The sequence below is a fragment of the Antechinus flavipes genome, chromosome 4, assembly GCF_016432865.1.
Source record: "Antechinus flavipes isolate AdamAnt ecotype Samford, QLD, Australia chromosome 4, AdamAnt_v2, whole genome shotgun sequence".
Lineage (NCBI taxonomy): Eukaryota > Metazoa > Chordata > Mammalia > Dasyuromorphia > Dasyuridae > Antechinus > Antechinus flavipes.
Window position 1 is genome coordinate 11,321,447 of NC_067401.1, and position 27,774 is coordinate 11,349,220.

Sequence of the window (27,774 nt, forward strand, 5' to 3'; positions counted from 1 at the left end):
CAGGCTCGAGCAGAAGTGAAGGAGGGCGTGCGGGCGTGCGGGAGGCACCCCAGAACCCGGAGCCCCGAGTCCCGAGCCCGGAGCCCAGCGCGCGGCTCTCAGATCCAGACTCCTGCTGCCCCCCGAGCGGGCCTGCGGCCCCTGGATTACTGTGCGCCTCGGAGCCCCACCGCCTCCCGGAGCGTCCGCGAAGGGTCCGGCCGGATCGCGCGGGCCCGGGCCCCTGTCCCCCGAGGACCTGCCTGCCCTCCTGCCTGGCAGCCCGCCGGCCGCGTCCCGCCCGCACCGCCTCCAGCCTGGGCTCGGGCCGGCCCCCGAGCCTCCCCGCGCGGAGCGCCCCGAGGGCGGCCCCGGCCCGGACCCCTGCCCGCCTGGCCATGGCCCGAGCCCTCCCGGGCTGCCGGCCGCCGGCGGCGCCGGGGTTCCCGGGGCTGCGGGGGCCGCTCCTCCGGCTCCCGCCGCCGCCGCCGCCGCTGCTGCTGCTGCTGCTGCCACTCCTGCTTCTGCCCGCCGGCAGCCGGGCGCTGGAAGGTGAGCGAGCCCGGGGGGAAGGGGAAGGGGGTGCCAGGCAGGAGGGAGGCAGGCGGGCATCGGCCCCGGGGCGCGCCCCCCATGTCCGGCCCGGACTCTTCCGAAAGGGCCGCTGCTCGGGCTGCCCGGAGCCCGGAGCGATCCCGCAGACCGGGGCCCGCTCCCCGAGGAGGGCCCTGGGCCTCCGAGAGCCGCCAGCCGGGAGGATGGGGAGACTGGGAAGGGGGGGGGGAATCGATCGGCCGCGCTCGAGGAACGCAGGAGGGATCCCTCGGGTAGCGCGGGGGCCCTGCCACTGTCAACCTCAGAGGGGAGAGAGGAGGGATCCGCTACGCGGGAGAGGGGGGAGGGGGAGGGGTTCCATCAGAGGTAAACTGGGGAGGCTAGGACGGCATCTTTCTTAGCATCTCTCAGAAGGCCATGGGCTCCGCCGGGATAAGGGGGACCCAGGAGTACACAGCACCCACGCGGGGACAGGTTCCGCAGGGAGAAAGCTGCTAGCTGCCATCTGTTCTTAGGGATCCCCCAGGGGTGCGTGATGGGGGGCAGCCAAGAATCCCGCTGGGCTTCCCTTGTGAGCAGCTGGAGCCAACGACTTGGGGGTCGAATGTGAGTGCGAGTGGGGGCGACTGTGTGTGTGTGTGTGTGCCTTGCCTACGTGAGTGCGTGTGTGCTTGTGTGGGGGTACCCGAGGGCTCCCGGAGCCTGTGTGAACCGGGCCCCAGCCAGCCCGCTTTGTGGGGTGGAGGGGTTGAGCCTGGCATCCGCTGCGAGGGCTGCTGCTGGCTTGCGGGGGTGGCAGGGGCTGGGGCACTGTTATTGTTTATCTATTAGCAAGTGCCAACAACGCACGAGGGGGGCCGCCCCACCCAGCCCGGGGGGTTCACCCCCGTGTGGGTTGCACTAGGAAATCCAGGCAGGCCTGCGGGCAGGCGGGGTCTGCTGGAGGCCAAAGCGCCCCTAACCGGGCCCCCGAAGTTTCTGGTTTGATCCTGGTCCTCCCGACAGTGCCAAGTGTGGAAAACCGGCCAGCAACACAATGGCTTGTGCTCACACCTCCTCCTCCTCCTCCTCTTGCAGTCGTGGGGGATGGGGGGCTCCCACTCCCAAATCCCCGGGGAGCTGGGGCACAAGTGTTCTTGTCCCCTCTGCACGGAGAGCTGCTTATGTACATGCCCCGTGACACATGCCTGCTGGGAGGGACACAGTGGGACCCACACACAAACAATAGAGACTTACAACAGACCCATCAGCAAGTAGGAGCACACACACACACACACACACACACACACACACACGTCCAGAAATCGGGAAATATGGAGGGGACGTTACTTTTCAAGGAGGATATTAAAAAAAAAAACCAAAAAAAAAACTAGAAACAAGTGCTCTCCCCCTGCACATTCATACACTTCCCCCTAAAGTTTGGGAGCTCCAAATGATCCTGCTTAACTTGGTTTGCCCATAAAAATATCACATTTGGAGAGGGATATTTAGAGACAAACCTAGAGACTTGGTGGGGGAGGGCAGGGGTGTGCGAGTGTGTGATATAGTTAAAGACTTTTCTCCCTGTTTCTTCGCAATATGGGGGGGGGGTGTTGGGAAATTATTTTCTCTTTTCTTCCTCCCCTCATTTTTTTTTCCATCCCTCCACACAAAGCTCACTGCCCTCTCTCACAAGGAAAAGGGAGCCAGCAGAGCCAGACACAGACACACAGAGAGATGTACACAGGGGCAGGGCCCACATTCGAACACTCACTAAGATGTGGGTCTATGATAGGATCACAGGCTGGAGAAACCAGTGAAGCTGTCTTTGTTGTTGGGTGCCTTCAGGGTGTGAATGTGAGTAGTTCCCAGGTTTCTCTCTCTCTCTCTCTCTCTCTCTCTCTCTCTCTCTCTCTCTCTCTCTCTCCCTCCCTCTTTCTCCCTCTCTCTCCCTGCTCTGTCTTTTTCTCTGTCTCTCCCTGCCTTTCTCTCTCTTTTTTTTGCTCCCTCCCTCTCTCTTTCTCTCCCTTCCTCCTGTTTCTACTTGCCTGTGTGTGTGTGTGTGTGTGTGTGTGTGTGTGTGTGTGTGTAAAAGGGGGGGGGGGGAATCGGTTCCGATTAGGGGAGTATGGTGCAGGTAAGTGCCCTTCCTAGTTTTTGAGCAGGGCTCCTCTCTCTGTTCGCTTCAGCCGGAGCCTCCTTTTTTTGGCCGGCTCTGCTGCATGTGCCCAGCTTGTGTCAGGAGAGCTGGTGGGGAAGGGGAGCGGTCGGAAAACTCATGTCAGATAAGTTTGCTCAACAGAGAGGAGTCAAAGAACCAAGATTCCTAGAAGCCCGTTTCTACTTGAGTGATCTTGGGCAAGTCATTCTCCATCTATCGGGCCTCAGTTTACTCCCCTATATACCGCTAAGGTCTCGTCCAACTCTAGATTCCTAGGAACTGAATAAGGGAGGCAGGTGGGTGGTTCTGAACCCTGGAAAACAAGTCTGGGGCAGGCGCTCTCGTGACTGAGTGAGGAGAGGGAAGAGAGAGCAGGAAGCCTGTGCTGGGTACTCCCTGGCAGCGGGGGGCTCTTGGGCCTTCTGGCCTCTCTGGGTTAGACCAGCACCCTCCACTCCCATCCCCACCCTGGCCTCTGATTTCTGGCCTTCCAAAACCTGAGCGCACATGCTGAAGATAATAACAGGGGCTGTTCACAGAGAGTTTACCAAGCTCTTGCCATGCCTTATCTCATTAGTCAGATGCTTGCTTCCATTATCCCCATTTTCCTAAGGAAGAAACTAATGTCCGAGAAGGTGATTTGCCTGGATCACACGGTTAGTAACCGACTTGCAGCCGGCTTTGGACTCTACCCGTCCTGCCCCGCTATGGATCCGTATGCTTTGTGATGAGTGTCTGCACTGGTCCCAAACTTCCTCCCCGATTTTTAGCCTGGGGGTTTCCTTACTCCAGACCCCCTCACCTGTAGCCCAGGCTCCATGTCCCTTTGAGGGGATGTGGGTAGTGGGAGGGAGGGGGCGGGGCAAGGGTTGCCCACCCCATAAATCCGAACAACTGTGGGCCAAACTATGTCCTGCTGTCTCCTGCCCCCTTGGCAGACACTTGGGCCTTTGCTCCCCTAGAGTAGAACCGGGGAAGGCGGGAGCCCTACTTCGTCCCAGCGATCAGCCCTCGGACATATTTAAGTAAGTGGCCCCGCTCTCCTCTCCTGCAGCTCCAGGGAGGGAGCGAGGAGATGTCTTACGAGAAGCAGCCCTCGCCCCTTCCGGAGCCCTGCTCTAGCGCAGGTTGGCCACCTTGTTGAGACAAAGAACCTTCAGGGGAGCCGGGATGCCCGGGCGCTCAGATGGTATTGCCAGGGCTCGGGAGGCATCCTTGGGGGATCTGTCTGAATCATTCCAGGCTGCAGAGGGTGATGTTCTGTGAGCAGGAAAACAAGGATCTGTCCCCCATCTGTGCCTTGCTAAGAAGGGGAGAGATTCCTCAGGATTCCTGTCATTCCCCAGACTTCTGCCAGGGTCAGATTGGTTTACAATGGCAGCCAGTGCCTTCTGAGGACATGAGCATCGGGAGAACTTTGAATATTGCAGCTGGCGGATCCTCCGGTGCCAGACCCGACCCTCCCCCGGCCCGCGTCTCAACGAGAGGCGGTGGGAATCCAGATTCCGACACGAGCCGTCCGCCTGTGCTAGCTCACTCAAATGCACCTTGCCTCAGTTTCTGCACCTGTTAAATAGAGATAATAACAGTTGCACGGCTTACCTCCCAGGCTTATTACGGGGCTCATATGAGATAATGGGCTGGGGACTTTGCAATCTTTAATGTGCTTATAAATCTGGGTTATTCTTCAATTCCCCGTTCCTGCCAGCTGAAGGATCATAGCTAGAAGGGATTTTAGAATCCAGTCTTCATATTTTACCGATGAGGAAACTGAGGCCCAGAGTCAGGTGACATGCCCGTGGTCAGCATTGGGATCTCGGCCTAAGATTTGGGACTTAACTCTTTTTACTCTGACTTGCCGTAACTTAGGTTCCCTAATACAGAATGAATGAATGAAAAGCACTTATTGATCGATTACTACATGCTAAGTGCCGTGCATCTACTTGGGTCCCGAGAGTGTCCCTCCTTTGAGCCTCTCTGGAGTTATAGTCCTGAGCACCCCTCACCAATTGAAGGAACATGTCTTCCCGGACACAGTGTCGGGCACACGAATGCGCGCTCCCTAATCGCTGACTTTTAAGTACCTTCAGATATCCGGGATCACAGGGGCTAGAAAAGTTCCCATTGGATTTATCCTGGTCACTTTTTTCCCCATTCCTTTTAGAACAGAGGTGCGTGGGAAGGAATCAGAGTCCTGGGTGAGTGGGGTAGGCCAGATTAGGGGATGGAAATCAGGAGAGTGAAGGGTTTAGGGGTGGATGACGGGCCCCATTGTTGGATGTGTTTGAAATATGGTGGAGAATTCCTCGACCGTCTCGGGAGTCACTAGGGGACCACTTGGAAAGAAGACTCAACTCCAAGGTGTCTCCCCATATTTTTTTCAGGGCTTGGCAGATGTTGAGGGAGGGATGGGATTGGGTCTTAGTAGATCACACACTCCCAGGACTCCAAGACCCAGTCAGGGGAGGTGGGTTGCCCCAGAGACTGAGGAAAGGGCTGGTATCGGGATTTTGTGTGTGTGTGTGTGTGTGTGTGTGTGTGTGTAGCCAACTGCCGCCTTTGCCGCTGCTGCTACCCAAGAGACAATGGGCTCTGGTGGTTTCTGTGACTTATTCACCTGTTTGGGGAGCTGGTGCGCCCCCCCCCCCTGCTCCGGTTTTGTCATGAGCTGGCGTTTCTGTGGGGCTGATGATTGATGGCAGCAGGTATTTGGGGGAACCAGTTTGCTGCTGCATTTTCTTCCCATTAGCTGTTGCCGCCACCGGCCGCCACCACCATCACCGCCACCACCGCCACGGCGGCCACTCGACTGTCCTGGGAAAGGCCTCTACCACCCCGGCGGTGTGCTAATTAAACAGCCTGAAGAGGCTGAATCACCGGCCCTGAATAGTTTGAAAATTGTACCTGGGCCTGCTGGGCTGAGTCAAACTGGTTTGTCAGGATCGAGCCGCTGAGGCCGGGGGAGGGGCAGCCTTGGGCACAGCTGGGCACCTGAACTGGTGGGTGACTGTGTGGTGGGCTGGGGCCCTCGCAGGCTTTTCCTTCTCCCTTTTTTTGTGCCCTCTCCCCCCCCCAACCCCCAAACCAGTGAGGAGAACTAGGGGCTCGGCTCAGAGGGACGGCCTGAGCACGCCTTGGAAGCCCCGTTCCCTGGTGAGGAGAGGGCCTCTCCATCTGAGGCTCCCCACCCTCCGAGGGGCTGCTCTGGGGTTAGAGACCTGCTGTTTCAGGCTCCTGGCCCCCTGCTTTGCTTCTTCCTTGTTTCTTCTCCCTCTCATGTTTATTTAATTATACATCCCAGAGATCTGAGGGGGAAGAATGAAAAACATAATGTGTTCTCTGGTCTGGGATGGATGCTCTCTCCCTTCTTTTTCCTGCCTTTGTGGACCCAGGGCTAAGGGGCCGACCCGGGAGGCTGGGGAGTGGGCCGCCGTGAGGCACAACCATATAATGGGGAGGGGGCGGCCGATCCCTGCTGAAACCTGAGTCCCCATCGGCCCGTCTCCCCAGGACTCTTAGGGGAGCTCCCACCACCCCAGCCTGAGCGTTTATAGCTATGGAAAAGGGAAGAGGGGCCCAGATCTGCAGAGGACACACTGCCCTTTCCTCACATCCTATAAGAGAGAAGATCCCGAATGTGTGTATGTGAGTGTGTGTGTATGTGTATGTGTATGTGTGAGTGTTGTGTGTGAGCATATGTGTGTGTTGTATGTTGTGTGTGTGAAAGAGTATGAGCGTATGTGTATATGTGTGTGTGTATGTGTGAGTTGTTTTGTGTGTGTGTGTATGTGAATGTTGTGTGTGTGAGAAAGTATGAGTGTATGTATGTGTGTGTGTGTATGTGTGAGTGTTGTGTGTGAGTGTATGAGTGTTGTGTGTGTATGTGTGTGAGTGTGTGTGTAGGTAGAGGCAGGGCTTTTGGGAAAAGCTGCTGAGCCAGGTCTGCCTGCAGGGAGGCAATGGGTAGCTGAATAGCCAGGTGGGGAAGGGGCCGCCGACCCAGAGAGAAGGGAGTAGGCCCCAGTGGTTTGCTTCCTGGCAATCTGGGCTTCTGACAAGGTGGGGAGGTCCATGGGGACACCCCCTCCTCCCCCTCAAAGGCTGTGTTCTTCCCGCCCTGTGTGTTGGTCTCTCTCGGGCTGAGCAGGCTCCCCAGGAGCTTTCCCTGGCTTTGGGTTGAGGTTCAAGGTTTAGCCTTTCAGCTTCTTTCCCTCGTTTTTCAGGCTCTGTGGATTTGGGAGACGCCTTTTCTCAGGGCGAGGCTCACCAGGCCGACCTGCCACTCGGGCTGGGAGCAGGGCCCGGGGCTGACTGGGAGGAGGGCTGGATTCTAGCATTCTGGGCTTGGCTAGGGCACGGCGGGGCCCGGGGACCAGGCCGGGATCTGGTGGCCGCTGGGGTCAGAGACCCGGCCCCTCCGTGGGGAGAAGGGGAGGCAGAGAAGGAGACGGCTTGCTCCTCGTGGGGGTCCTTCCCCAGAGGCAGGTGCTGGGCCCAAGGGCACCGCTCCTGGTGCCGGTTAGACGGGGCTCAGTGGCGGTAGCGCCCGCTCTCCCTCAGCCGGGGAGGTTCTGCCCCCAGCCCAGACTCAGCCCTGTCCCAGGCGGCTCCTCCTGCACCAGCCCCATGACCCGAGTCCTCAACCTTGCCGGTGCTTCGGCGACAGGGAGGCAGGACCGACAGGGAGGCAGGACCGGTCGGTCGGTCGCGGCTCCACTCCCTGCCACCCCTTTCTTTCCAGGCCCTCCTGCCCGGCCTGCCCTCCCTCCCGCCAATCCAGGGCCGCCGGCAGCTTTCCCACCTCGTGGCTCCATGTTGTCTGTGCTTCTGTTTTCTCTTATCTAGAGGAGGTGCCACACCTGGGGGACCCGAGACTGGCGGGCAGGCTGGCAGGCGGGCAGGTTGGCGGGCAGGGCGGGGGGAGGGACACCAAAGAGCTGCATCTCCTTTCCAGACCAGGCTGACTTCTTCGAGTTCTCCGCCCCTCCCCCCACAGCCATGGACTTGGCCCGGAGCTCACTGGGCCAGTGGAGCTAGTGGAAGGAGGGGGATTATTTCTAGTAATGTCGGAGGGAAGTTGGGGGGGGGGGTGGAGTCACGTGCTTGTGCCGTGCCGTGCATCCGCTTTCTCAAGGAGTTTGGGCACCGGTGTGTGTCTGTGTGAGTTCTTGGGAGACTCGGGGAGTGAGGACTCCGAGGGACTGTCTGAGCAGACTGTGTGTAGCAGGACCTGTGCGCTCTGGAGCCTGTTTGGTAGAGTGGAGCGTGTGTTTATAAAAGTGTGAAGGCCCAGCCGGAGGCATCTGGGAGTGCACACAACTGTGTCTTTATGCAACTTGGACTAGGTGTCTTCAGCTGTGTGTGTGTGTGTGTGTGTGTGTGTGTGTGTGTGTGTGTGTGACCAAGTACCTGACACCGACCGGCTGTGAACCTTCGAACAGTGTGTGTGTGTGTGTGTGTGTGAGTGTGTGAGTGTGTGTGTGTGTGAGTGTGTGTGAGTGTGTGAGTGTGTGTGTGTGTGTAAGAGACAGAGACACACAGAGAGAGACCCAGAGAGTCCGTGTGCATGCGTGTGCCTTTGTAACCAAAACTGTAACTGCTTTTGTCTCAAAGTCTGTAACTATTTGTCTCTAATCATAGTGTGTGGTTCTTAACGCGGACTCTGTGTGTGCTAAGGAGCCGTGAGTGTGGGGCTCGCCAGGCTGCTACTCTGTATCGAGGCTGGGACTGAGCAAGAGTGAGCTTACAAGTCATGAAAAACAATGTAATGAATGGGGGGGGGGTCGGCGTAGCAGGAATGGAAACAAGATTGTGACTGTATCTAAAGGTGAAACTGTAACAGGGAGGTTGTAACTGCTCAAAAACACGGTAACAAAAACAGTAATGGAGTTGGGGGGGTATCTGTCTGTGTGTGGTGTGGGTGTGGGTCTCTGTGTATACTCACTTGGTGTATTATGTGTGGGGTGGGATATGTGTGTGTAAACATGGGGATGGGTGTGTGTGAGCATGGGATGTGTGTGTGTGTGTGTGTGTGTAGGTGTCTGTGTCTGTGTGGGTGGGTGTGGGTCTCTGTGTATGCTCATTTGGTGTGTTATGTGTGGGGTGGGATATGTGTGTATATGTGTGTGTAAACATGGGGATGGGTGTGTGTGAGCATGAGATGTGTGTGTGTGTGTGTGTGTGGAGGTGTCTGTGTCTGTGTGGGTGGGTGTGGGTCTCTGTGTATGCTCATTTGGTGTGTTATGTGTGGGGTGGTATATGTGTGTATATGTGTGTGTAAACATGGGGATGGGTGTGATCATGAGATGTGAGTGTGTGTGTGTGAGTGTGTGTATGAGTGTTGCTTCTCTCCCTCTCTGCTCCAGCCCCGAGGAGCCCGACAGCTGAGCCAGGGGGCAAACCCCGAGTGCATCTGTGTTCTTGGAACACACCAGGGAGCCGCACATCTGCTGCCACGTGGCGGCTCTGTGTCTCTGTGGAAACCTGAACTTGGGCGCTCGCTCTCCTCCGAGCAAGTGGGCTCCCGAGCCCGGTGTGGCTCCCCGGCAGGGCCGGCCGTGGCCTCCGGACTGGGCTGTGCGCTCTGCCCTCTGGGCCGGGCACTCTGCCCTCGGCCGCCCCGGCCCTGCCGTGTGCGTGGGCCGCCGGCCGTCCCCGCAGCCCCGAGCTGGGCCGGGGCGCCCTTCTGGAAGCGGGCACTGGGATGGGATGGCATCTCAGGGCTAGCGATGCTTAGGGCCTCTGCCCCGGCTCCCGGCCCTGCCCCGTACTCCACTGCACAGAGCTACAAAATGGGCTCCCCCCCCCGTCTTGGGGACCTTGGTGCTGGGGGGTTTTCTTGGTCGGTTGCCCCGCCGGGCTCCCAGATAGAGAGGTACACGTACCCTCCCCGGGCCCCAGGGAGGAGGTGGGAGGCTGGGGCTCCGCTGGCTCCGCTGAAGGGGCCGAGTCCCACCCAGTCATCCCTGTGGTAGGGATGAGGAGGCCCCTTCTCCCTGCCTCCCTCCCTCCAGGAGGAAGGGGGGCAGGGGTAGGAGAGCCAGGCCCGCCCCTCAGGGTGACCGGGGCCCTTCCTCCTGCACACATGACAAAAAATCCAAGTCCTCTCTATTAATGAGAAAAATGTGCCGCGATTGAGCAGTGGCCAAGAGCTTCCCCTCCGAGCTCTCGAGAAATGATACCAGGATGAAGGGCAGCAAAGGCTCCATCCCCGGCTCCCCCTCCCAGTGGCCACCGCTCTCCCCCCTCCCTCTGCTCTTCCCTTCTTCTCCCCTCCTCCCTTTCTCCTCCTCTCCTTCCTCCCTTCTCCCCCTCCCCTCTCTCTTCTCCCCCTCCCCTCTCTCTTCTCTCCCTCTCCTCCCTCTCCTCCCCCTCCCTTCCCTCTTCTCCCCCTCCCCAACCTCCCCTCCCTCCCCTCCCTCCTCCCCTCCCTGGGCTTGTTTGAAACTGTGGAGGAATCTGGCTGGAAGGGGGAGGGGGCTGAATATTTGGGTTTAAACAGTTCCAGATGGGTCTGGCACGGGCAGCGCAGGAGGAAGTGAGCGCGCGGGCGGGAGGGGGGAGCTGAGGGACGCAGTCGGGGAAGGAGCCGGAGCCAGCCGGGGTGGGAGCTCGCCCGGGAGAGCGGCAGGGAGGGAGAGCCGCGGCGGGGTGGGGAGCCGCTAGGCCGTGCTGGGTCCCGGGGCTTGGCCACGCTGGGTCCCGGGAGGGGGGGCCGCTTGGGCGCCTGTGCCCAGCTCGGGCTTCCCAGCCTCTGCTCCCCTGGCGGGCCTGTGTCCCTGCGGGGCTGCTGGTCCAGGAGGCCTTCGGGACAGGCGGTTAGTGCCTGGAGGCAAAACCTCCTCGACACCAGTCTCTCCCAACCCCTCCCCTGCTGCTCTATCCGGGTCTTTGGGCCTGACCCCCGTTGCTGGGCAGCACGCGCCCGGTGCTTTCTGGGAGGGAAGAAGGGCCTGGGTTCGAGTTCTGTGAACCCCCTTCTCTGCCCTGCCCTCGGGTTCCTCTGTAGAGGTGATTGGACCCTGTGGTTCAAGAGCTGGGAGGAACCTCAGAGGCCATGGCTAACATTTCTCTCTGGAAAACGAGTGACTTGCCCACGATCCGAGCTAGAGGCCGCTGGGGAGCATTACAGCGCCCGAACACCGGGTCTGCCGGCAGGAAGACCTGAACTCAAATCCAGCCTCAGACACTAACAGTGACTTTGGGAGAGAAACGTAACTTCCGTTTGCCTCAGTTCCCTCAGCCGTAAAGTGACAGTTGTAATAACAGCTAACCTCCAAGGTTGCCGCCTCAGTTTCCTCATCTTTAAAAGTGACAGTTGTAACAGCAGCTAACTTGTAGGTTGTTGCCTCAGTTTCCTCATCTGTAAAATGGCACTTGTAACAGCAACTAACTTGCAGGTTGTTGCCTCAGTTTCCTCATCTGTAAAATGGCACTTGTAACAGCAGCTAACCTCCAGGGTCGTTGTGAGGATCAGATGAGATATTTGCCAAATATTCAGCCCAGCATCTGGCACGTGGAAAGCACTCGAAGGTTCCCACCAGCCCCGTGCTGTCAGTAAGGGTCTCAGGTAGCACATTTGAACCCAGACCTTTGTGCTCCTGAGTCCAGTGCCCGACCCCCTCCCTTCTCCCCCTCACCCCCCCCCCCACCACTTGGAGGCGAGTCCCAGGGGAAGCTGGTTTGAGCCGGGGCTACCGTCTCCCAAGGTCCCCCCCGGCGGTGCCCTGTGGCCTGGTGCTCTCCGGCCACCTTTGCCCTCTGCTGCTTCAGCCCTGCCTCTGTCTCCTGCTCAGAGCTTGAGCTGGACCGGGAGCCTCTCGGTGGGGCTGCCTGGGGCTCCTGAGAGGTTGTCCTTTAGCCTTGTCAGGAAACCCCCAGGGTCAGGTGCGCCCTCCCTGGAAATGGCTTCTATTCCCATGTCTCTTGGGGCACACTGCCCTCTGTTTCCCTCCCCCTGCACTCTGACCCGTTAAAGTTTCCCCACCCCAGACTATATGAGGGAAGTTAAGTGACTTGCCCAGGGTCACACAACTTTGACCTGTTAAAGTTTTACACCAGGCCCTGGATTCTCCGGAGCTAGCCCAGCTCTCTTCAAAGCAGGGGGCAGGGTCTGGAGAAGTGTCCCTGTCCTGGTCTGGGGATAATTAGAACTGAGTGATGGGCTTCCTTGTAAGCTAGTGAGCTCCCCGCTGCGGGGGGAGATTCAAGCCTGGGTGGCTGGCTGCCCACCAGCGAGGCTGCTGCTCTGGCGGTTCCTAGCTGGGCCGCTGAGGGGTGGAGCCGGCCCGAGTCCTCCCCGCTTCAGCTTTTTGGTGCTTCAGCTTTTTTCAGCCAAAGCTAGGAAAGACCAGGGAGCATCTTGGTTTCCTGAGGCAGAAACCTTGGTGCCTCCCCCTTATCCCTCGCTCTCCCCCCATCCCTCGCTCTCTCCCCCATCCCTCGCTCTCCCCCCATCCCTCGCTCTCTCCCCCATCCTTCGCTCTCTCCCCTCATCCTTTGCTCTCTCCCCTCATCCTTTGCTCTCTCCCCTCGTCCCTCGCTCTCTCCCGGAGCCCCAGCCCTGCGCTTTGGGACCTGCTCGCCCTCCAGGCTGGCCTGACCCCTGGCTACCCCAGGTCCCCCGGTCTGTCCTTCCCTCCATGTCGTTCCCCCTCTCTCCTCAATGGGGCAAGATGTGGCCCGGCACCCAGAGGCTTGCCACCTTGCCTGGGGCCATTAAAGGCGGGCAGGGCCAGGAAGGGTGGGGGGTCCCTGGGCTCAGGGCCCTCCCCCCGCAGCCTCTGCTCTTTGGGGCTGTGTGTGTGGTTGGCCCTTTGTGTGGGGCTTGGAGTCAGGGGAGTAAGTGGGCCAGCAGGGGTCTGGGCACACACAGCCTTTTGTTCGGGGATAAAGGAGCAGGGGGAGCTTTGTGTGGGGATTAGGAAGGCCGGGAGGTGTGTGAACCGGCCTGCAGCTCCCGGCCTCATTAACCCGGGCCTCGGGGTCAGCCACAGATACCCAGCCTCCCCCCCCCCCCAACTCTGACCTTCAGGCCCCCTGCCGGGTCAGGGCCTCTGGGGCCTGGGTCCCTGGAGGCCGGGGGAGTGAGGAGAAGGGAGGGTCCTTCCAGGCCACTTCTGCTCGGCCTTCTCCCACCAAGGAGCCCCGGCTTATGAACTGGGAGCGAGAGCTCTTGGGTCCTCGCACCCAGAATTGCGACTCTGAGTCCTCAGTTTCCTGCAAAATGCAGGGGCCGGGCTAAGCGCTCGTGTGGGGATGGGGCGGGCCCCCGGAGGCGTGTTACCTGTACTGTGGCCCGGCCGGGGCTGGGGCCCTCTGCCTCGGGCCACAGCCTCTCCTTATCTTCTCTGCCTCCTGGCCCAGCCGAGGGTCTCACCTTCCTCTTCCTCACCTTTCAGAGACCCTCATGGATACAAAGTGGGTGACGTCTGAGCTGGCGTGGACGTCCCATCCAGAAACTGGGGTAAGGCTGCGTTCTCCCGCCCGCCCTCTGCTGAGTGAACCCCTCCCCCCATCTCTGCCACCCCAGGGGCGGCAGGGTCCCAGGGGGCAGAATTTCTCCGGTGCCCGGGCCAGGCCGCCCCATTCGCGTCCCCGCCGCTCCCCTCGTCTGCCCGTTTTCGGTCTTTGATCCCCAGGGCAAAGCCCTGGCAGGGGCGGGTCACCTTTACCCGTGGGCCCGGCTCCCCGGCTGTCTCTGCTCCCCCCCTTCCTGGGATATCACTTTCCCTCTCTCACCATCTATATGGCTGCCAACTGTCTCATCCCCTTTGCCCGGTCTGTTCCCACCCGCCCGGCCCCTCCTCCGTCCCAGCGTCTCTCCATCAGCCCTGCCTCGAGGGGCGGCACTGGGCGAGCCGGGAAGGGACCTTTGCCCTCTGACCTACATCTCCTCATCCGCCCGAGGCGGGGGGGCCGAGCGGGGGACTGCCGCGGCCGAATCCGGCTCCGGGACCCCCGGCGTCGGCCCCCGGCCGCTCTGAGCGCCCCCGTCTGCTCCGCAGTGGGAAGAGGTCAGCGGGTACGACGCGGCCATGAACCCCATCCGGACGTACCAGGTGTGCAACGTGCGGGAGAGCAGCCAGAACAACTGGCTGCGGACGGGCTTCGTCCGCCGGCGCGAGGTCCAGCGGGTGTACGTGGAGATCAAGTTCACCGTTCGGGACTGCAACAGCATCCCCAACATCCCCGGCTCCTGCAAAGAGACGTTCAACCTGTTCTACTACGAGGCGGACGGCGACGTGGCCTCCGCCTCCAGCCCCTTCTGGATGGAGAACCCCTACGTCAAGGTGGACACCATCGCTCCCGACGAGAGCTTCTCCCGCCTGGACGCGGGCCGCGTCAACACCAAGGTGCGCAGCTTCGGGCCCCTCTCCAAGGCCGGCTTCTACCTGGCCTTCCAGGACCAGGGGGCCTGCATGTCGCTCATCTCCGTGCGCGTCTTCTACAAGAAGTGCGCCCGAACCATCGCCAGCTTCGCCCTCTTCCCGGAGACCCTGACGGGCGCCGAGCCCACCTCCCTGGTCATCGCTCCCGGCACCTGCATCCCCAATGCCGTGGAGGCCTCGGTGCCCCTCAAACTCTACTGCAACGGGGACGGCGAGTGGATGGTGCCCGTGGGGGCCTGCACCTGTGCCGCCGGCTACGAACCCGCTGCCAAGGAGACCCAGTGCCAAGGTGAGTGACCGCGGGCCCTGGCCTTGGCGCGTAAGGGACCGGGGGGAGGGCGGAGGGAAGGGCCGCCGAGTCGCCCAGATTCACGGCCACGCGCCCGGTCTCCCCAATCCTGCTCGGTACCCGGTGCCCACTCAGAGTGGAGGCTGAGCTTCAGAGGGGACCGAGAAGGAGCCCTGTCAGACAGAGGCTCCCTGAGGCTGCTCAGCCTAAGACCACAGACCACTGAGCTATCCCATCACTCACCCAACAGCTTTTGAAAAATTAATTTTTATTAGTTGGGTTTTTTTTGTTGTTGTTGTTTGTTTAGTTGGTTGGTTGGTTTTTGCTGAGGCAGTTGGGGGTAAGTGACTCACCCAAGGTCACACAGCCAGGAAGTGTTAAGTGTCTGAGGACAGATTTAAACTCAGGTCCTCCTGACTTCAGGGCTGGGGCTCTACCCACTGCACCACCAGCTGCCCCAAGAGTAAGTTTTGATTCCTTTTCTTACATCACAGTCATTTCTGGAGCTACCCAGCCCCCCTTCCCCAAACTGACCCTCCCTCCTGCCAAAGCCACTTGCTGCAGAGATGCTGTCTGACAATGCCTACGGCGGTCCGCCCCGGTAGCCCCCCGCCTTTTTGCTGTGGCGAGGGCCTCGTGTTTCTTAATCCGCTCTCCAAGACCGCGCTCGTTTGGTCACCGACTGTTCTGGTGGCAGCTTGGGGGCCGGTCAGGGAGGCGGATCGGACGCTTCAGAACTCGCTCGGGATTGTGTAACGTGCTCTTTCTAAGACACTTTGACTTCCATTATTTCTTTTGATCCTGATAATGAGCCTGTCAGATCAGTGGGCCAGTTATTATTATCCCCATTTTCCAGATGAGAAGGTTGTGACTCGCCTTAAGCTACACAGCAGCGAGCACTCCCAGGCAGCGTTCTTCCCATGATCCCTAGTCGCCCCAAAGAAGGCGCTCCTGCGGAGGAATCTCGGCATTTCCTCCAGACTGCCGCCCTGGCCCCTCAATGGGGGCCGGGCCGGAGAAGCTGGAAGCCCGGCAGCCCGGCTCCCTGGTAATTCGGCCGGCCCGGCTGCCGTCGGAGCCTCTCGGAGGCGAGAGGGCGGGCACAGGCGCTCTGCAGGTGCCAGGAAGGAAATGCTCTCGGGTTCCCTTAGCAACTGGCCCTGCTGCTCTGAGACAGGGGAGGGGAAGACGAGGAGAGGGGGAGACCCAGAGGAAGGAGCCCCTGTGGGCGGAGGGCCCCCTCCCGCTCTGGGGTGGAGCTTGTGGAGGTACCAGAGAGTGGTTGAGTCCGGGGGGGGCACAGAACCTGCTTCCCGACCCCGGCACCGGTCAGTCCTGCTGCAGGGAATGAGTCGGCCCCGTGGGACAGCAGAGGGAAGGACACTGTACAGAGTCTCCTCCTTGTATGAAGGAGGAAACTGAGGCGGGTTCACTTCCCAGCTGCGTGCCTTAACCTGGCAACCTCCATTTTTTCTTAATCTGCAAAATGGGGATAATAATAGCTCCCTCCACTGGCTCCTCCCAGCACTAGGGAGATGACCGAACGAGATATGTGCCAGGTCCTTTGAACTCTTAAAGCATCATGGGAAGGGCAGCGGGAGCTCCCCGGGATTCTCACCGGTTTATATTTTGTGGCCCTGACAAATGGCTGGGCCCTGCCCCCTCTGTCACCTCCCGGCTGGGCGATCCTGGCCCAGTTCCTTAACCTCTCGGTTCCCCGGGCAACACCGCAACACCAAAAGTTGCAGAACCAGGTACTAAATCCTCACCGGGAACTCCCTCCGCAGATGAAATCATAGATCTGGTTGCTGGTTTTTTAAGGATTATTGTTGCTTTTTGGCCGAGTTGAGGCGGGTGTCGGGGGGACAAGAAAGCGCCCTAATAAAATCCCGGGGCTATTTTTGAGGCAGGAGGGTCTCGGATTCGAGTCCCAGCTGACACAAATTGTGTGACTTTAGATAAGTCACTTTATTTGTGAATCTCATCAGCTTCAGCTCAAATTCAAACTCAGTCAGTGTTCGTCAGAGGACGTGGTGGGTGCCGGATGCGGGGATGCGCCGGCGCCCGAGCTGTCCTTCTGGGCGTATCCCGGGCCGAGCCGGGCAGCTTCTCTCTGGCCTCCCTGCCCCTCTCAGCCCTCCAGTGCTCGGCGGGCTCTCTCTGGGAATGGTCCCCTCCTCGGGACTGCTCCAGAAACTGACAGGGAGATGCTCGAGGGGCTTGGCTGGAGCCTGTCTCTTCCGCCCACCCACCCACCCACTACAACCGGGCCGGGCCCGGAGACCTCCGCTCCTCACCGTGCCGCCCCCGGGCCCTCGGGAATAATAGGGCCCCTGTTCTCGGGGAAAGAGTTGGTGGGGGGAGGCCGTGAGGGTCCGAGGCCCTGGGTGTTTCCGAGTGTTCAGGGGAGCTGGCTCCTCCGGGGCCTGGAAGGGTCTGGGCCCCCCGAGGGGTCCGAGCCGATTGAGTGCAACAGGGCTCTCCCCCCGCTCCCCCCGGTGGTCTCTTCCTCCTCAGATCCGTTCCAAGCCCAACAAGCCTGAGCCGGCCAGGTGGCAAGGCTGACGTAGTCCCTGAGGCCCCCGGGCTGGGGGAATGGGGGGGAATCCGCTGACACGGGGTTTCCATGGGGCCAGAAGGGCCCTTTGTTACCGGGGCTGGGATTAGGCAATCTTGGCATTAGCCCGGGAGGGGAGGGGAACCGAGGCGCACGCTGGGGAGGGCTCAGAGACTTTGCCGGGGCGGGCCCGAGGGCTCCGCTCTCCTTGGGCCCGAGAGAGCACTGACCGGCCCTTCTGTTCCGTGACAGCCTGCCCCCCCGGGAGTTTCAAGGCGAAACAGGGAGAGGGGCCCTGCCTGCCCTGCCCCCCCAACAGCCGGACCACGTCCGCCGCTGCCACCATCTGCATCTGCCATAACAACTTTTATCGAGCTGACTCGGACCCTCCCGACAGCGCCTGCACTAGTGAGTGACCCTTGAACTCTAACCTCTGGCCCCAACTTTGAGGGGGGTTTTTGGGTATTTCCTCTCCCCTTTATTCTTTCGAAGTAGCTGGTCCAAAGAGTGTTACCGAGGGCTAGGGTTTGGCCACCGGGCAAATTGAGAGAAGGCCCAGTTGTCCTGGGGCTGTCACCTGTTTGCAGGCTGGACTTTCCTTGGTAGAAGCGGGGGGTTCTGGGGAGAGGTGAAGCTGTCCTTTCTCCCCTTGGGGGGGTGAGGTGGTTACATGTTTACTGGCTGGACTTTCCTTGGTAGAAGCGGGGGGTTCTGGGGAGAGGGGAAGCTGCCCCTTCTCCCCCCGGAGGGGGTGGGGTTGTTACATGTTTGCTGGCTGGACTTTCCTTGGTAGAAGGGGGGGCGCCCGGGGTCCTCCCCCCGGCAGTCCACGCCCTCGCCCTCCCCCACTTCATCGCTCTCCCCTGACACCCCCTTCTCCACTCTCCCCCAGCTGTGCCGTCGCCCCCCCACAGCGTGATTTCCAACGTGAACGAGACCTCGCTGGTGCTGGAGTGGAGCGAGCCGCGGGACCTGGGGGGCCGAGACGACCTCCTCTACAACGTCATCTGCAAGAAGTGCCAGGGGGGCCCCGGGGCGTCGGGCCCGGCCGCCTGCTCCCGCTGCGACGACAACGTGGAGTTTGTGCCCCGGCAGCTGGGGCTGACGGAGCGGCGGGTGCACGTGAGCCGGCTGCTGGCCCACACGCGCTACAGCTTCGAGGTGCAGGCAGTTAATGGGGTCTCCGGCAAGAGCCCCCTGCCCCCGCGCTACGCCGCCGTGAACATCACCACCAACCAGGCCGGTAAGGAAGGACGCGGGGCCCGGGCGCAGCCCTGCCCGGCCACCCTGGTTAGAGCGCTTCGCGCTAGCCGGAAAAAGGAAATAGCAGGGAAGGGAGAATACCCAGCAGCCTCAGCGCAAGAACAGTCGGGAGAGAAAAGCGGCCTCTTCGGGGTGGGTGGGACACGGGGCGCCACGGCTGGTCTCCACTGGGGCCTGGGTTCGAGAGCCGCTTTTTCTAATCGTACCCAAGCCTATAAGCAGCAGCTCTGTGTGTCAGGGAATAAAAGGCAATTCCCCTCCTCGGGAAGTCTACGTTCTACTGGGATTTGGGGGCTAAGGTGAGAAAATCTGCTCCTAATTTAGGCACTGAGGCCTCCCTCGGCCCTCAAAGGGCTGAATCGGGCCGTAGGGACGCCCCAGAGGGACCCGGGGCCGGTCGAACTGTCCTTGGGGGGAGTCCTGCTAGCGGGTGAATGCTCCCACTTCCTGAGCGGGCCCGAGCCTCAGGGTCGGGGGCTGAGATCGTAAATTCAGGCCTGGGAGGAACCTCGGGGAGCAGCCTGTCTAAGGCCCTGCTTTGCAGAAGTGGAAACTGAGGCCTGGGGAAGGGGGGAGTCGTGAGTCACCCAGGCAGTGGCAGAGGCAGGATTTGAACCTGCCTCCTCTGACCCCCAAGTCTGCCAAGTCCTCGATCTAGAGAGAGATGGCCGTCTCCAGGAGGGGCTGGGGAGGGGAGGGCTGGGGGGCCGGAGCGTGACTTCTCCCCTCTGCCCCCAGCTCCCTCGGAGGTTCCCACCATGCGTCTGCACAGCAGCTCCGGCAGCAGCTTGACCCTGTCCTGGGCCCCCCCGGAGCGGCCCAACGGCATCATCCTAGACTACGAGATGAAGTATTTTGAAAAGGTTAGTGCCCGCGTGTGTGCAGACATGTCCCAGGGCGTGTGTCCTGTGTGCGAGCGTGTTTGCAATGAGTGCGTGCGTGTATTTGGGCGTGTGCAGACATGACACGTGTCTATACCATGCACATGCATGCGAGCTTTTGGACACGAGTGTGTCTGCAGATATGTGCACTGCGTATTTCTGCTTTGTGCACGCACGTGGGAGTTTTGCACATTCGTGTGCAGGTACATGTACATATGTTCGCACATTGTATGTATGCGGCTGTGCTCAGCTGGGTTTGTCCTGCACGTGTGTTTGTGCCTATTTGCACACGAGTGTGCAGGTGTGTTTGCACACTTTGTGCATGCATGTAACAGTTTTTGCACAGATTAGGGAGAGTTTTCAATGCCAAACAGGCAAGAGGGAGCTAGCCTCTAAAGGCTTTTGGGCAGGGCGTGTCCTGGTCAGACTGCACTTGAGGGAGATGACTTTGGAGCTGGGAGGAGGATGGATTGGAGCGGGCAGATGCTTGGGGAAGGACCGCAATTGGGAGGCTTTGCACCGGTCTAAATGAGAGAGCAGTGGGCCCGGAGTGCAAGGGACACATCTCCTGAGTTCTACTCTGTGGGAGCCTGGGCAAGTCACTTCACTGTCTGCCTCAGTTTCCTCATCTGTAAAATGAGCTGGAGGAGGAAATGGCAGATCTCTGCCAAGGAAATCCCAAATAGGATCATAGAGTCAGACAGGACCGAAAATCACTGAGCAACAAATGAGCGATGATGTGGGAGGGGCCCGGGCGGGGGGAGTGGATCTGTTTGTGGGAAGGGGCAAGTAAAGAATGAGCGAGGGAAGGGCTCAGGAGCCTTCCCTGGTGCTCTTAGGGCAGGGCGGGGGGACCTCTGGCAGAGCTGCATCTCCTTCCCCAAATGGCGGAGGATTCCCCCTTCAAGGAGAATGAGACCGTTGGGGGGGGGGGCAGGGCCTGTGGGGAGGGGGCTCTCGGAACCCCATGGCCCTCTCCGACCCCTGCAGAGCGAGGGCATCGCCTCCACGGTGACCAGCCAGAGGAACTCGGTGCAGCTGGACGGCCTGCGGCCAGACGCCTGCTACGTGGTCCAGGTCCGGGCGCGGACGGTGGCCGGCTACGGGCAGTACAGCCACCCGGCCGAGTTCGAGACCACGGGGGAGAGAGGTGAGCTGCCCCGAGAGCCTCCCCTCGCTCCCGGCTCCTTCTGCTCGCCTTGTTCTTAAATCGCTATTTGTCCGGTTGTTCGGGAAACCGCCCCTTCTCCTCCCTTCAGCCTCCAAGCGGGAGCCTCCCTATGAAGCCCCCACCCCGTGGTTGTGCCCGATGGCGTTGCCCCTGCTGGCCCAGTAGCCCCCCTTGTCCCGCTCTGCCCACAGGAGGCCGGGCTGCTCTGCCCCGGGGGCCACGACTGGAAGCATTTGGCTTCCTTAGAGTGACCTTTTGTGTTAGACCTCGGTCCTCACTGCTACAGGGAGCTGCTCACTTCGCTCTGCATCGGTTCATACGAGTCTCCCTCACCTTCTCCCTTCTCCCCCCCGAATGCTTTCCCTCCTGCCTGGGGGATGGCGTGGCCAGCGGAGGGACCCCTCCTGATACCCACATGGTCCCTCCCAACACCCACATGGTCCCTCCCGACATCCACATGGTCCCTCCCAACACCCACATGGTCCCTCCCGACACCCGCTCGGCCCCTCCCGACACTGCCCGGCTCCTCCTCACACGCCTTCTCCTGTCTCTAGGTTCAGGACCCCAACAGCTCCAAGAGCAGCTGCCCCTCATCGTGGGCTCGGCTACGGCCGGGCTGGTTTTCCTCGTGGTGGTCGTGGTCATCGCTTTCGTCTGCCTCAGGTCCGCTCCCCCTCCCTCCGACAGCATAGCGGGCGTCCCCTCCCCAGCCCCCGAGACCTCCCTCTGCTTCCAAGAGCTCCCACAGTGCCCGTGCCTCCCACTGGGCCCTGGGCCTCTAGCCTCGACCTTCTGCTGGCCCCCACTGCCTCACTTTACAGCCAAGGAGACCGAGGCTGACAGAGGGGACTGTCTTGTCCAGTCCCCTCACTTTCCTGGGGCCCGGGGTGGGGAGCGACTGCACCAGGAGCACGAGGGGCTGAGAGTCAGCGGGAGCACTGATCCCTCTGTCTTGGTTCTGCGGCTCTCGGGGGCTGGGGTTTGCTCACGTCCCCCTTGGGGCAGGGCGGCCGTGGGTTTGTGTGGGGTGGGGTCTCGGCACCGTCGTCCGACGCAGGGTTTTCTCCCCCTCCTCCAGGAAGCAGCGCCACGGCTCTGACTCGGAGTACACGGAGAAGCTGCAGCAGTACAGTAAGTGACGGGAGGGGCCGCTCCCCGCCCCCCGGGAGTCCCGGTGGACCCTCAGGCTTCTCCCCCACCCCAGTTTCCTGTCCCGCCTTTGCTTTCCTCAAACCCGCCCTGGGTCTGGAGGATCCGAGCCCTGTGGGGCTGCAGCTGAAGGCCTTCAAGAGGCTCATTCTGTTCTCCCCCTGGTGCCTAGCACTGTGCTGAGCCTCTCAGAGGCCCGAGATACGATCCGTGACCTTCAGGAGGGTCTAGTCTAGCCGGGGAGACCAGATGCGCGGACAGGGAGCACTCTGGTGTGGGATCATCTCTGGCTTAGCGAGCAATGATTAGACGCCCACCCTGGGCCTGGCTCAATACTGGCTGCCGGAGGCACAAAGCTTGCCCGCCCTCAAGCAGCTTGCGGTCTTTGTTAAAAATGGAGAACTAAAAAAAATTTTAAAATAAAAAATAAATGAAATAAAAATTGGGAACTAGAAAATCCTCAAGGAACATGAACATTCTGACACACAGTAAACGCCAGGAAGGGAGGATTGTTCATGAAACCGATGATCACATTCACGGAGCCAGATTCTAGCGGGAGATCCCAGGACACATAAAGAAATAGTGGCAGGATAGCTCCGGGGTCGGAGGCCTGCAGGTTAGAGCCAGGATGGCCCTGGGATCATGTGCCACTTGGAATCAGCCAGGGGACGGCTTGATGGGCTCATTTTATAGATGGGCAAACTGAGGCTGGGGTGGGGAGGGGAGAAAATCAAGAAGCTGAAAATCAAGAAGAAGAGAGCAAGTGGAGACCGCTCAAGTAGGAGTTTGGAGGAGGATGAGGAGACTGACCCAGGTGGCAGAAAGCGGGGAGGTCCATGGGCAAGGACGTGCAAACCAGGCAGCAGAATTTAGGCAGAACCCGGCTAGCTGCCCAGGGTGCCAGGGAGCAGCTGGTAGACAGTGGGGTGACTTGCCGGAAGTGGGGTTTGAGGGAGAGTCTCAGGGAGCTGCCTGCCAGATCCTGCGCCACAGGGCCGGATTGGGGGTACAGTCCCCCCCAAATAGGTGGGAGGGGAGGCTGCCGACTGTCGCTCGTTCTCTGCCGAGCCGGGCCCTCGAGGGTGACCGGGCTGAGTCGCACCTTTTCCCTCCCCCTCCAGGAGCCCTGCCCCTCCCTGATCCCTCTCTTCTGCCCCCAGTTGCTCCCGGCATGAAGGTTTACATCGACCCCTTCACTTACGAAGACCCCAACGAGGCCGTGAGGGAGTTTGCCAAAGAGATTGACGTCTCTTGCGTCAAGATTGAGGAGGTGATCGGAGCCGGTGAGTCGCTGGGGAGGGGGAGGGGAGAGCGGGTGGCCGTGCAGTCCCGCTGGGCGAGGGCTCTCGGGATTTGTGCTTCGCGCATCCCTTTGGCTCCGTGTCTGCGGCCGCGAGCCAAGCATCGTGCCTGGGGCTGGTTCGGAAGTGCCGGCGGGGGCTGCTGGGAGTGTGTCCGGGAGGGACCGCGAGTGACCCGTGACCCGTGACCCGCAGGGGAGTTTGGCGAGGTGTGCAGGGGCCGGCTGAAGCAGCCGGGCCGCCGGGAGCTCTTCGTGGCCATAAAGACTCTGAAGGCCGGCTACACGGAAAGGCAGCGGCGGGACTTCCTGAGCGAGGCGTCCATCATGGGCCAGTTTGACCATCCCAACATCATCCGCCTGGAAGGCGTGGTCACCAAGAGCCGGCCCGTCATGATCCTCACGGAGTTCATGGAGAACTGCGCCCTCGACTCCTTCCTCCGGGTGAGTCCCCCCCGAGACCGCTGCCGACACCGGCCGCTCTCCAGCGTCCCCTCTCATTGGACCCCCGGTCTCGGGAGGGCAGACGGGGCGGGGGCTCTCGGCCTATTTCACAGATGAGCAAACTGAGTTTCAGAGAAGCTCCGTGACCTCTCCAAGCCCACAGAGTGATTAGAGGTTGATTCTGGGTCTTTGGGTGCCCGGTCCAACGTTCCTTGGTCCATCCCAGTCTTCCTCTTCTTGCCTAGAATCAGCCAATCAGAGTTGCTCCAGGGGCGGGGCCCCGGCTAAAAGAAATCCCTGAGCCCAGGAGCCTGGTTGGAAGATGGCCAGAGAGGGCGGGGGCAGGGAGGCAGAGAGCATGCCTCAGTTTCTTCCTCCATAAAATGGGGATAATAATAGTGCGGCAGCCCTCAGCGCCCCGGGCTCTCTGACACTACGTTGCAGAGCAGGTGCCAGCCTGCACTGGCAGAGGGGAGAGAGAGTGGAAAAGCCAGATGCTGTCTCTCTCTGGGGTCCCTGCTTGTCGTTAAAGACCCCACGTCTCAGATTGGGACAGTGCCCCTCACTGGTCCTGCCCACAGGACAGTGGCGTCCCCTCTCTCGGGCCTTGTGAGGATAGGTTATACATTTTAAAGAACCGTTCCCCGACCCCTCCCTCTGCACAGACCATCATCCTCCAATCCCCAAAGGTCAGGGTGCTCCCTCTCCCCCTTCTTGGCAAAGGTGGGGGGCTGTGGGTGAGGAACGCTGCATACAGTGCTACTTGGTTCTGCCGAATCGTCCTATTCTCCTCCCCCTCCTCTTTTTTCTTTGTTATAAGGGATGGCGCTCTGGGAAAAGGAAGGGTTGGGCACCTTGGGGAGTACGGGCCATGTTAAAGCAATGGATGTCGATTCCTTTTTATTGTAATTTTTTTAAAGGGGAGGAGCCCCCTGCTCCCCCCTCTCACACATACACACACACATGTGCTTGTGCACACACGTGACCCCTGACGGGGTGGGGGGGAGGTCTGGGTCACAGAACTTCTGGGGGGGGGAGCTTCGGCAGGAGGGCCGGAGTCTAAGTGCGTGGGTCCGCCTCCGCAGCTGAACGACGGGCAGTTCACCGTGATCCAGCTGGTGGGCATGTTACGGGGCATCGCGGCGGGCATGAAGTACCTGTCGGAGATGAACTACGTGCACCGGGACCTGGCCGCCCGCAACATCCTGGTGAACAGCAACCTGGTCTGCAAAGTGTCCGACTTCGGCCTCTCGCGCTTTCTCGAGGACGACCCCGCTGACCCCACCTACACCAGCTCATTGGTACGGGCCCCAAGGGCTGTGGAATCGTGGGCCGGGGGCGAAGGGGCCAACTGGGAGGGGCCCTCGTGGGTGGGAGCCAGCCCCAAATCACAGGGTAACGTGCCCCCCCAGGGCGGGAAGATCCCCATCCGGTGGACGGCCCCGGAAGCCATCGCTTACCGCAAGTTCACGTCGGCCAGCGACGTCTGGAGTTATGGGATCGTCATGTGGGAGGTGATGAGTTATGGAGAACGGCCCTACTGGGACATGAGCAATCAAGATGTGAGTGCAGCTCGGGGCCCGGGGGAGGAGGGGCGGTCCGGGGGAGGTGGGGGGCCCAGGGGACGTGGGGGGGCCCAGGATGGGAAGTGGCCCGTGGCACTTAGGCCAGCATCTCACTAATTCCACACCAAAGAGTAGAGTGAAAAGCAGACAGAATTCGGAGTCTCAGGACCTAAAGTCCAATTTCCTGGCTGGCTCTGGGTGGGCTTCCCCCGAGAGCCTTTCCAGCTCTGAATTGATAGCTTTGGGCAAATCACTCTCCCCACCCGTGCCTCAGTTTCCCCAACTGTATAACGAGGGGTTGGATGAAATGGCCTCTGAGCTCTGACCCAGCCCCAAAGCCTAAGCTCCGAAGGCGTTGCTGTGTGCCCGGCTTGCCGGGGCTCTGGGGGTGGGGGGAGGGAGGGGCCGCACCAGTACTCAGGGAGAGCTAAGCTTGGTGGGAGGGGACGCTCCCGAATGGGGCGGTGGGCAGGAGGACGACGCTCGGCTCTGGGACTTTGGGGGCTCCTGGGAGAGGGGGCCCGGGACGGACGTCAGTGGGAGCCAGTGAGGCTCGAGCCGCCGAGGCATCTCTCCCTCTGCCCTGGCTCCAGGTAATCAATGCCGTGGAGCAGGACTACCGCCTGCCGCCCCCCATGGACTGCCCCACCGCCCTGCACCAGCTCATGCTGGACTGCTGGGTGCGGGACCGCAACCTGAGACCCAAGTTTGCCCAGATCGTCAACACCTTGGACAAGCTCATCCGCAACGCCGCCAGCCTGAAGGTCATCGCCAGCGTGCAGTCTGGGTAGGTGGCAGCCCTTCCCCCCGCCCCATTCCATCCAGCCCTTGCCCTCCCCCATCCAGGCCCCCCTCCCCCATCCAGCCCTTCCCCTCCCCCCCACTCCGTCCAGCCCTTGCCCTCCCCCATCCAGGCCCCCCTCTCCCATCCAGGCCGTCCCCCTCCCCCCAGCTCCTTCCCCAGGGGTTCACGGCCCCCTCCTCTCTGCCCACAGGGTGTCCCAGCCCCTGTTAGACCGCACTGTTCCCGACTACACCACCTTCACCACGGTGGGGGACTGGCTGGACGCCATCAAGATGGGGAGGTACAAGGAGAGCTTCATCAGCGCGGGCTTCGCCTCCTTCGACCTCGTGGCCCAGATGACGGCAGAGTGAGTGTCCGCCCCGCGGGAGGTGGGCCGGGCCCGGGCTGGGGGGCTCTGCCACTGGCTGGAGGGGCCCTCGGCCCATCACCGGGCAGGTCCAGACCCTTTATGTCTCTAAAAATGTTTCCTCTTTTGGAACATCAGACCCCTCCAGCTTTTCAGTTCGCTCCAAAGACACCGTGATACAAGGGGATACGTGGGGAAAATGCCATTTTTAGATTTTGTCTCTGTCCTTTACTATTTATGGCTCCTTAGACAAATCATCTCCTTGCTCTGGACCTCAGTTTCCCCATGTGTAAAATGAGGCTTTGGGTTTCTTGGTCTCTATGATGCCATGATCTAGGGGAAAGCCCCGTTTTAGGAGACTTTGTCTCTGTCCCTTACTATTTATGGCTCCTTAGGTAAATCACCTCCTTGCTCCGGACCTCAGTTTCCCCATGTGTAAAACGAGGCGTTGAGCTTCTTGGTCTCTAAGGTTCCTTCTGATTTGAAACCTATGATCCTCTGGCTCTGGGATTCAGCCCCACAAGCATCTCCTCAGCTCCTGCTGTGTAGGAGACGCTGGTTATGGAAGCCCAGACCGAAGCAGTGTGTGCCGGGGGGGGTGCTGAGGGTCCGTGTGTGCTTGTACATACGTGTGTGTGCACATGCGTTGCGTGTGTATGTGTAAAGCGCACCGGTCCATCAGGAATAATTCACGGGCCCGCTCATGTCAGGGATTAAAAGACCAACTAGAAATAGTCCCGGCCCTCAAATTTGCCTCCTGCTGAGAGGCAGAGAACATGGCTCTGGGGAAGTCGATGCAAAATGTGTGCAAAGAGACAAAGCCATTTGGATCGTGGAGGGGGTGGGGGGACAAGCAGCCGGGGCGACGCATTGGCCGCCGGAGCCGAGGGATTCTGGGAGAATTCCTACAACGCTCAGAGAAGGCGGGGGAAGGGTGTTCCAGCCGGGCGGGTTCTCGGCCCCTGGCAGAGGGGGGCGCAAAGGCAGAGGTAGAAAAGGGGGGTCCTTGCAGATGCTCTGGGGAAGCTGAGCGACGTCCTTTCCCCGCCCCCTCCAGGGACCTGCTCCGGATTGGAGTGACTTTGGCGGGACACCAGAAGAAGATCCTGAGCAGCATCCAGGACATGCGGTTGCAGATGAACCAAACGCTGCCGGTGCAGGTCTGACCCCCTCGAGCGGCCCTGGAGGAGCCCAGGGTGCCACAGGGACTCTGAGTGGCCGGACATTCGGACGTTTGGATGCTTAGTCAAGGGCCGCGGCCCCAGAGTTCACAATGTGTCGGGGGCCCAGCGGAGCCCCCTCGGGCGGCCCGCGTTCCCTCCGTGGGCAACAGCAGGGCCGGGACGCTTCGGACGGATGCCGCCTCTTCACATTGAAGATAGATTAGGGGATGGGGATGAAAGCATCGCCCGTCCCCGTGGGGCCCGAGCCCCCCTGCTCTCGCGCAGGGGGGAGGCCCCGTAGCCTCAGACTCGGGCGTTCTCCATGCTGTAGTGACTGCAGTGCTGAGCCTGGGGGCGCCCCCGCCTGAATCGGGGCCCCCCGGGTGGACAAAAAGCAGCTCTTCCCTCAGGAACCGGAGGGAGGAAAACTTCAGGGAGTGAGGGGATGTGCGGGACAGCCCGCCCCTGCTCCAGAGCCAGCCGCCATCACTTCGAGTTTGCACAGGGACTCCGGGGAGAGGGAGGACCTGGCTCCTTCCTGATACCTCCCAGCCCCCCTTCAGCCTGGTTGGTGCAGAGGCTGGCTTCCAAGATGGGTAGGGGGCCAGCCAAGGAGCAGCCCCCCTGCCCCTTAGAGACTCACAGAGCCAGAGAATGGATGTCTGGATGTCTGCTGTGCGTGCTAGCCCGCCTGCCCGGTGCGCTTCGGAGCGTGGGAGAGCTGGGCCCGGCTGGGGGCCCTCTGGGGTGTCAGCAGAATAAAGGCATTGTCATTGC

General features: G+C 60.7%; 1 protein-coding gene across 3 annotated transcripts; it reads left to right on the top strand.

Moving 5' to 3' along the window:
- Positions 1-377: 377 nt before the first annotated feature.
- On the top strand, positions 378-27,774 carry EPHB3 (EPH receptor B3). 3 transcript variants are annotated; one of them, XM_052000016.1, is made up of 16 exons: positions 378-531; positions 13,075-13,139; positions 13,681-14,353; positions 17,163-17,318; positions 17,803-18,153; positions 18,912-19,036; positions 20,045-20,204; positions 20,780-20,888; positions 21,304-21,356; positions 22,496-22,657; positions 22,871-23,118; positions 24,204-24,419; positions 24,531-24,680; positions 25,277-25,470; positions 25,679-25,834; positions 26,892-27,774. In XM_052000016.1, exons 1-16 carry the CDS (start codon positions 378-380, stop codon positions 26,998-27,000), a joined length of 3,081 nt encoding a protein of 1,026 aa, XP_051855976.1. In that variant the 3' UTR covers positions 27,001-27,774. The 3 variants fall into 3 exon arrangements, with proteins under 3 accessions (XP_051855976.1, XP_051855978.1, XP_051855979.1); XM_052000018.1 differs by having other exon boundaries at positions 471-531; positions 22,535-22,657; XM_052000019.1 differs by lacking the exon at positions 378-531 and having other exon boundaries at positions 13,035-13,139; positions 22,535-22,657.

Coding starts and splice junctions, on each gene's coding strand:
- EPHB3 (XM_052000016.1), top strand. CDS start 378: ATGGCCCGAGCCCTCCCGGGCTGCCGGCCGCCGGCGGCGCCGGGGTTC. Junction 14,354..17,162: donor CAAGGAGACCCAGTGCCAAG/GTGAGTGACCGC, acceptor GTTCCGTGACAG/CCTGCCCCCCCGGGAGTTTC. Junction 24,420..24,530: donor CCACCTACACCAGCTCATTG/GTACGGGCCCCA, acceptor GTGCCCCCCCAG/GGCGGGAAGATCCCCATCCG.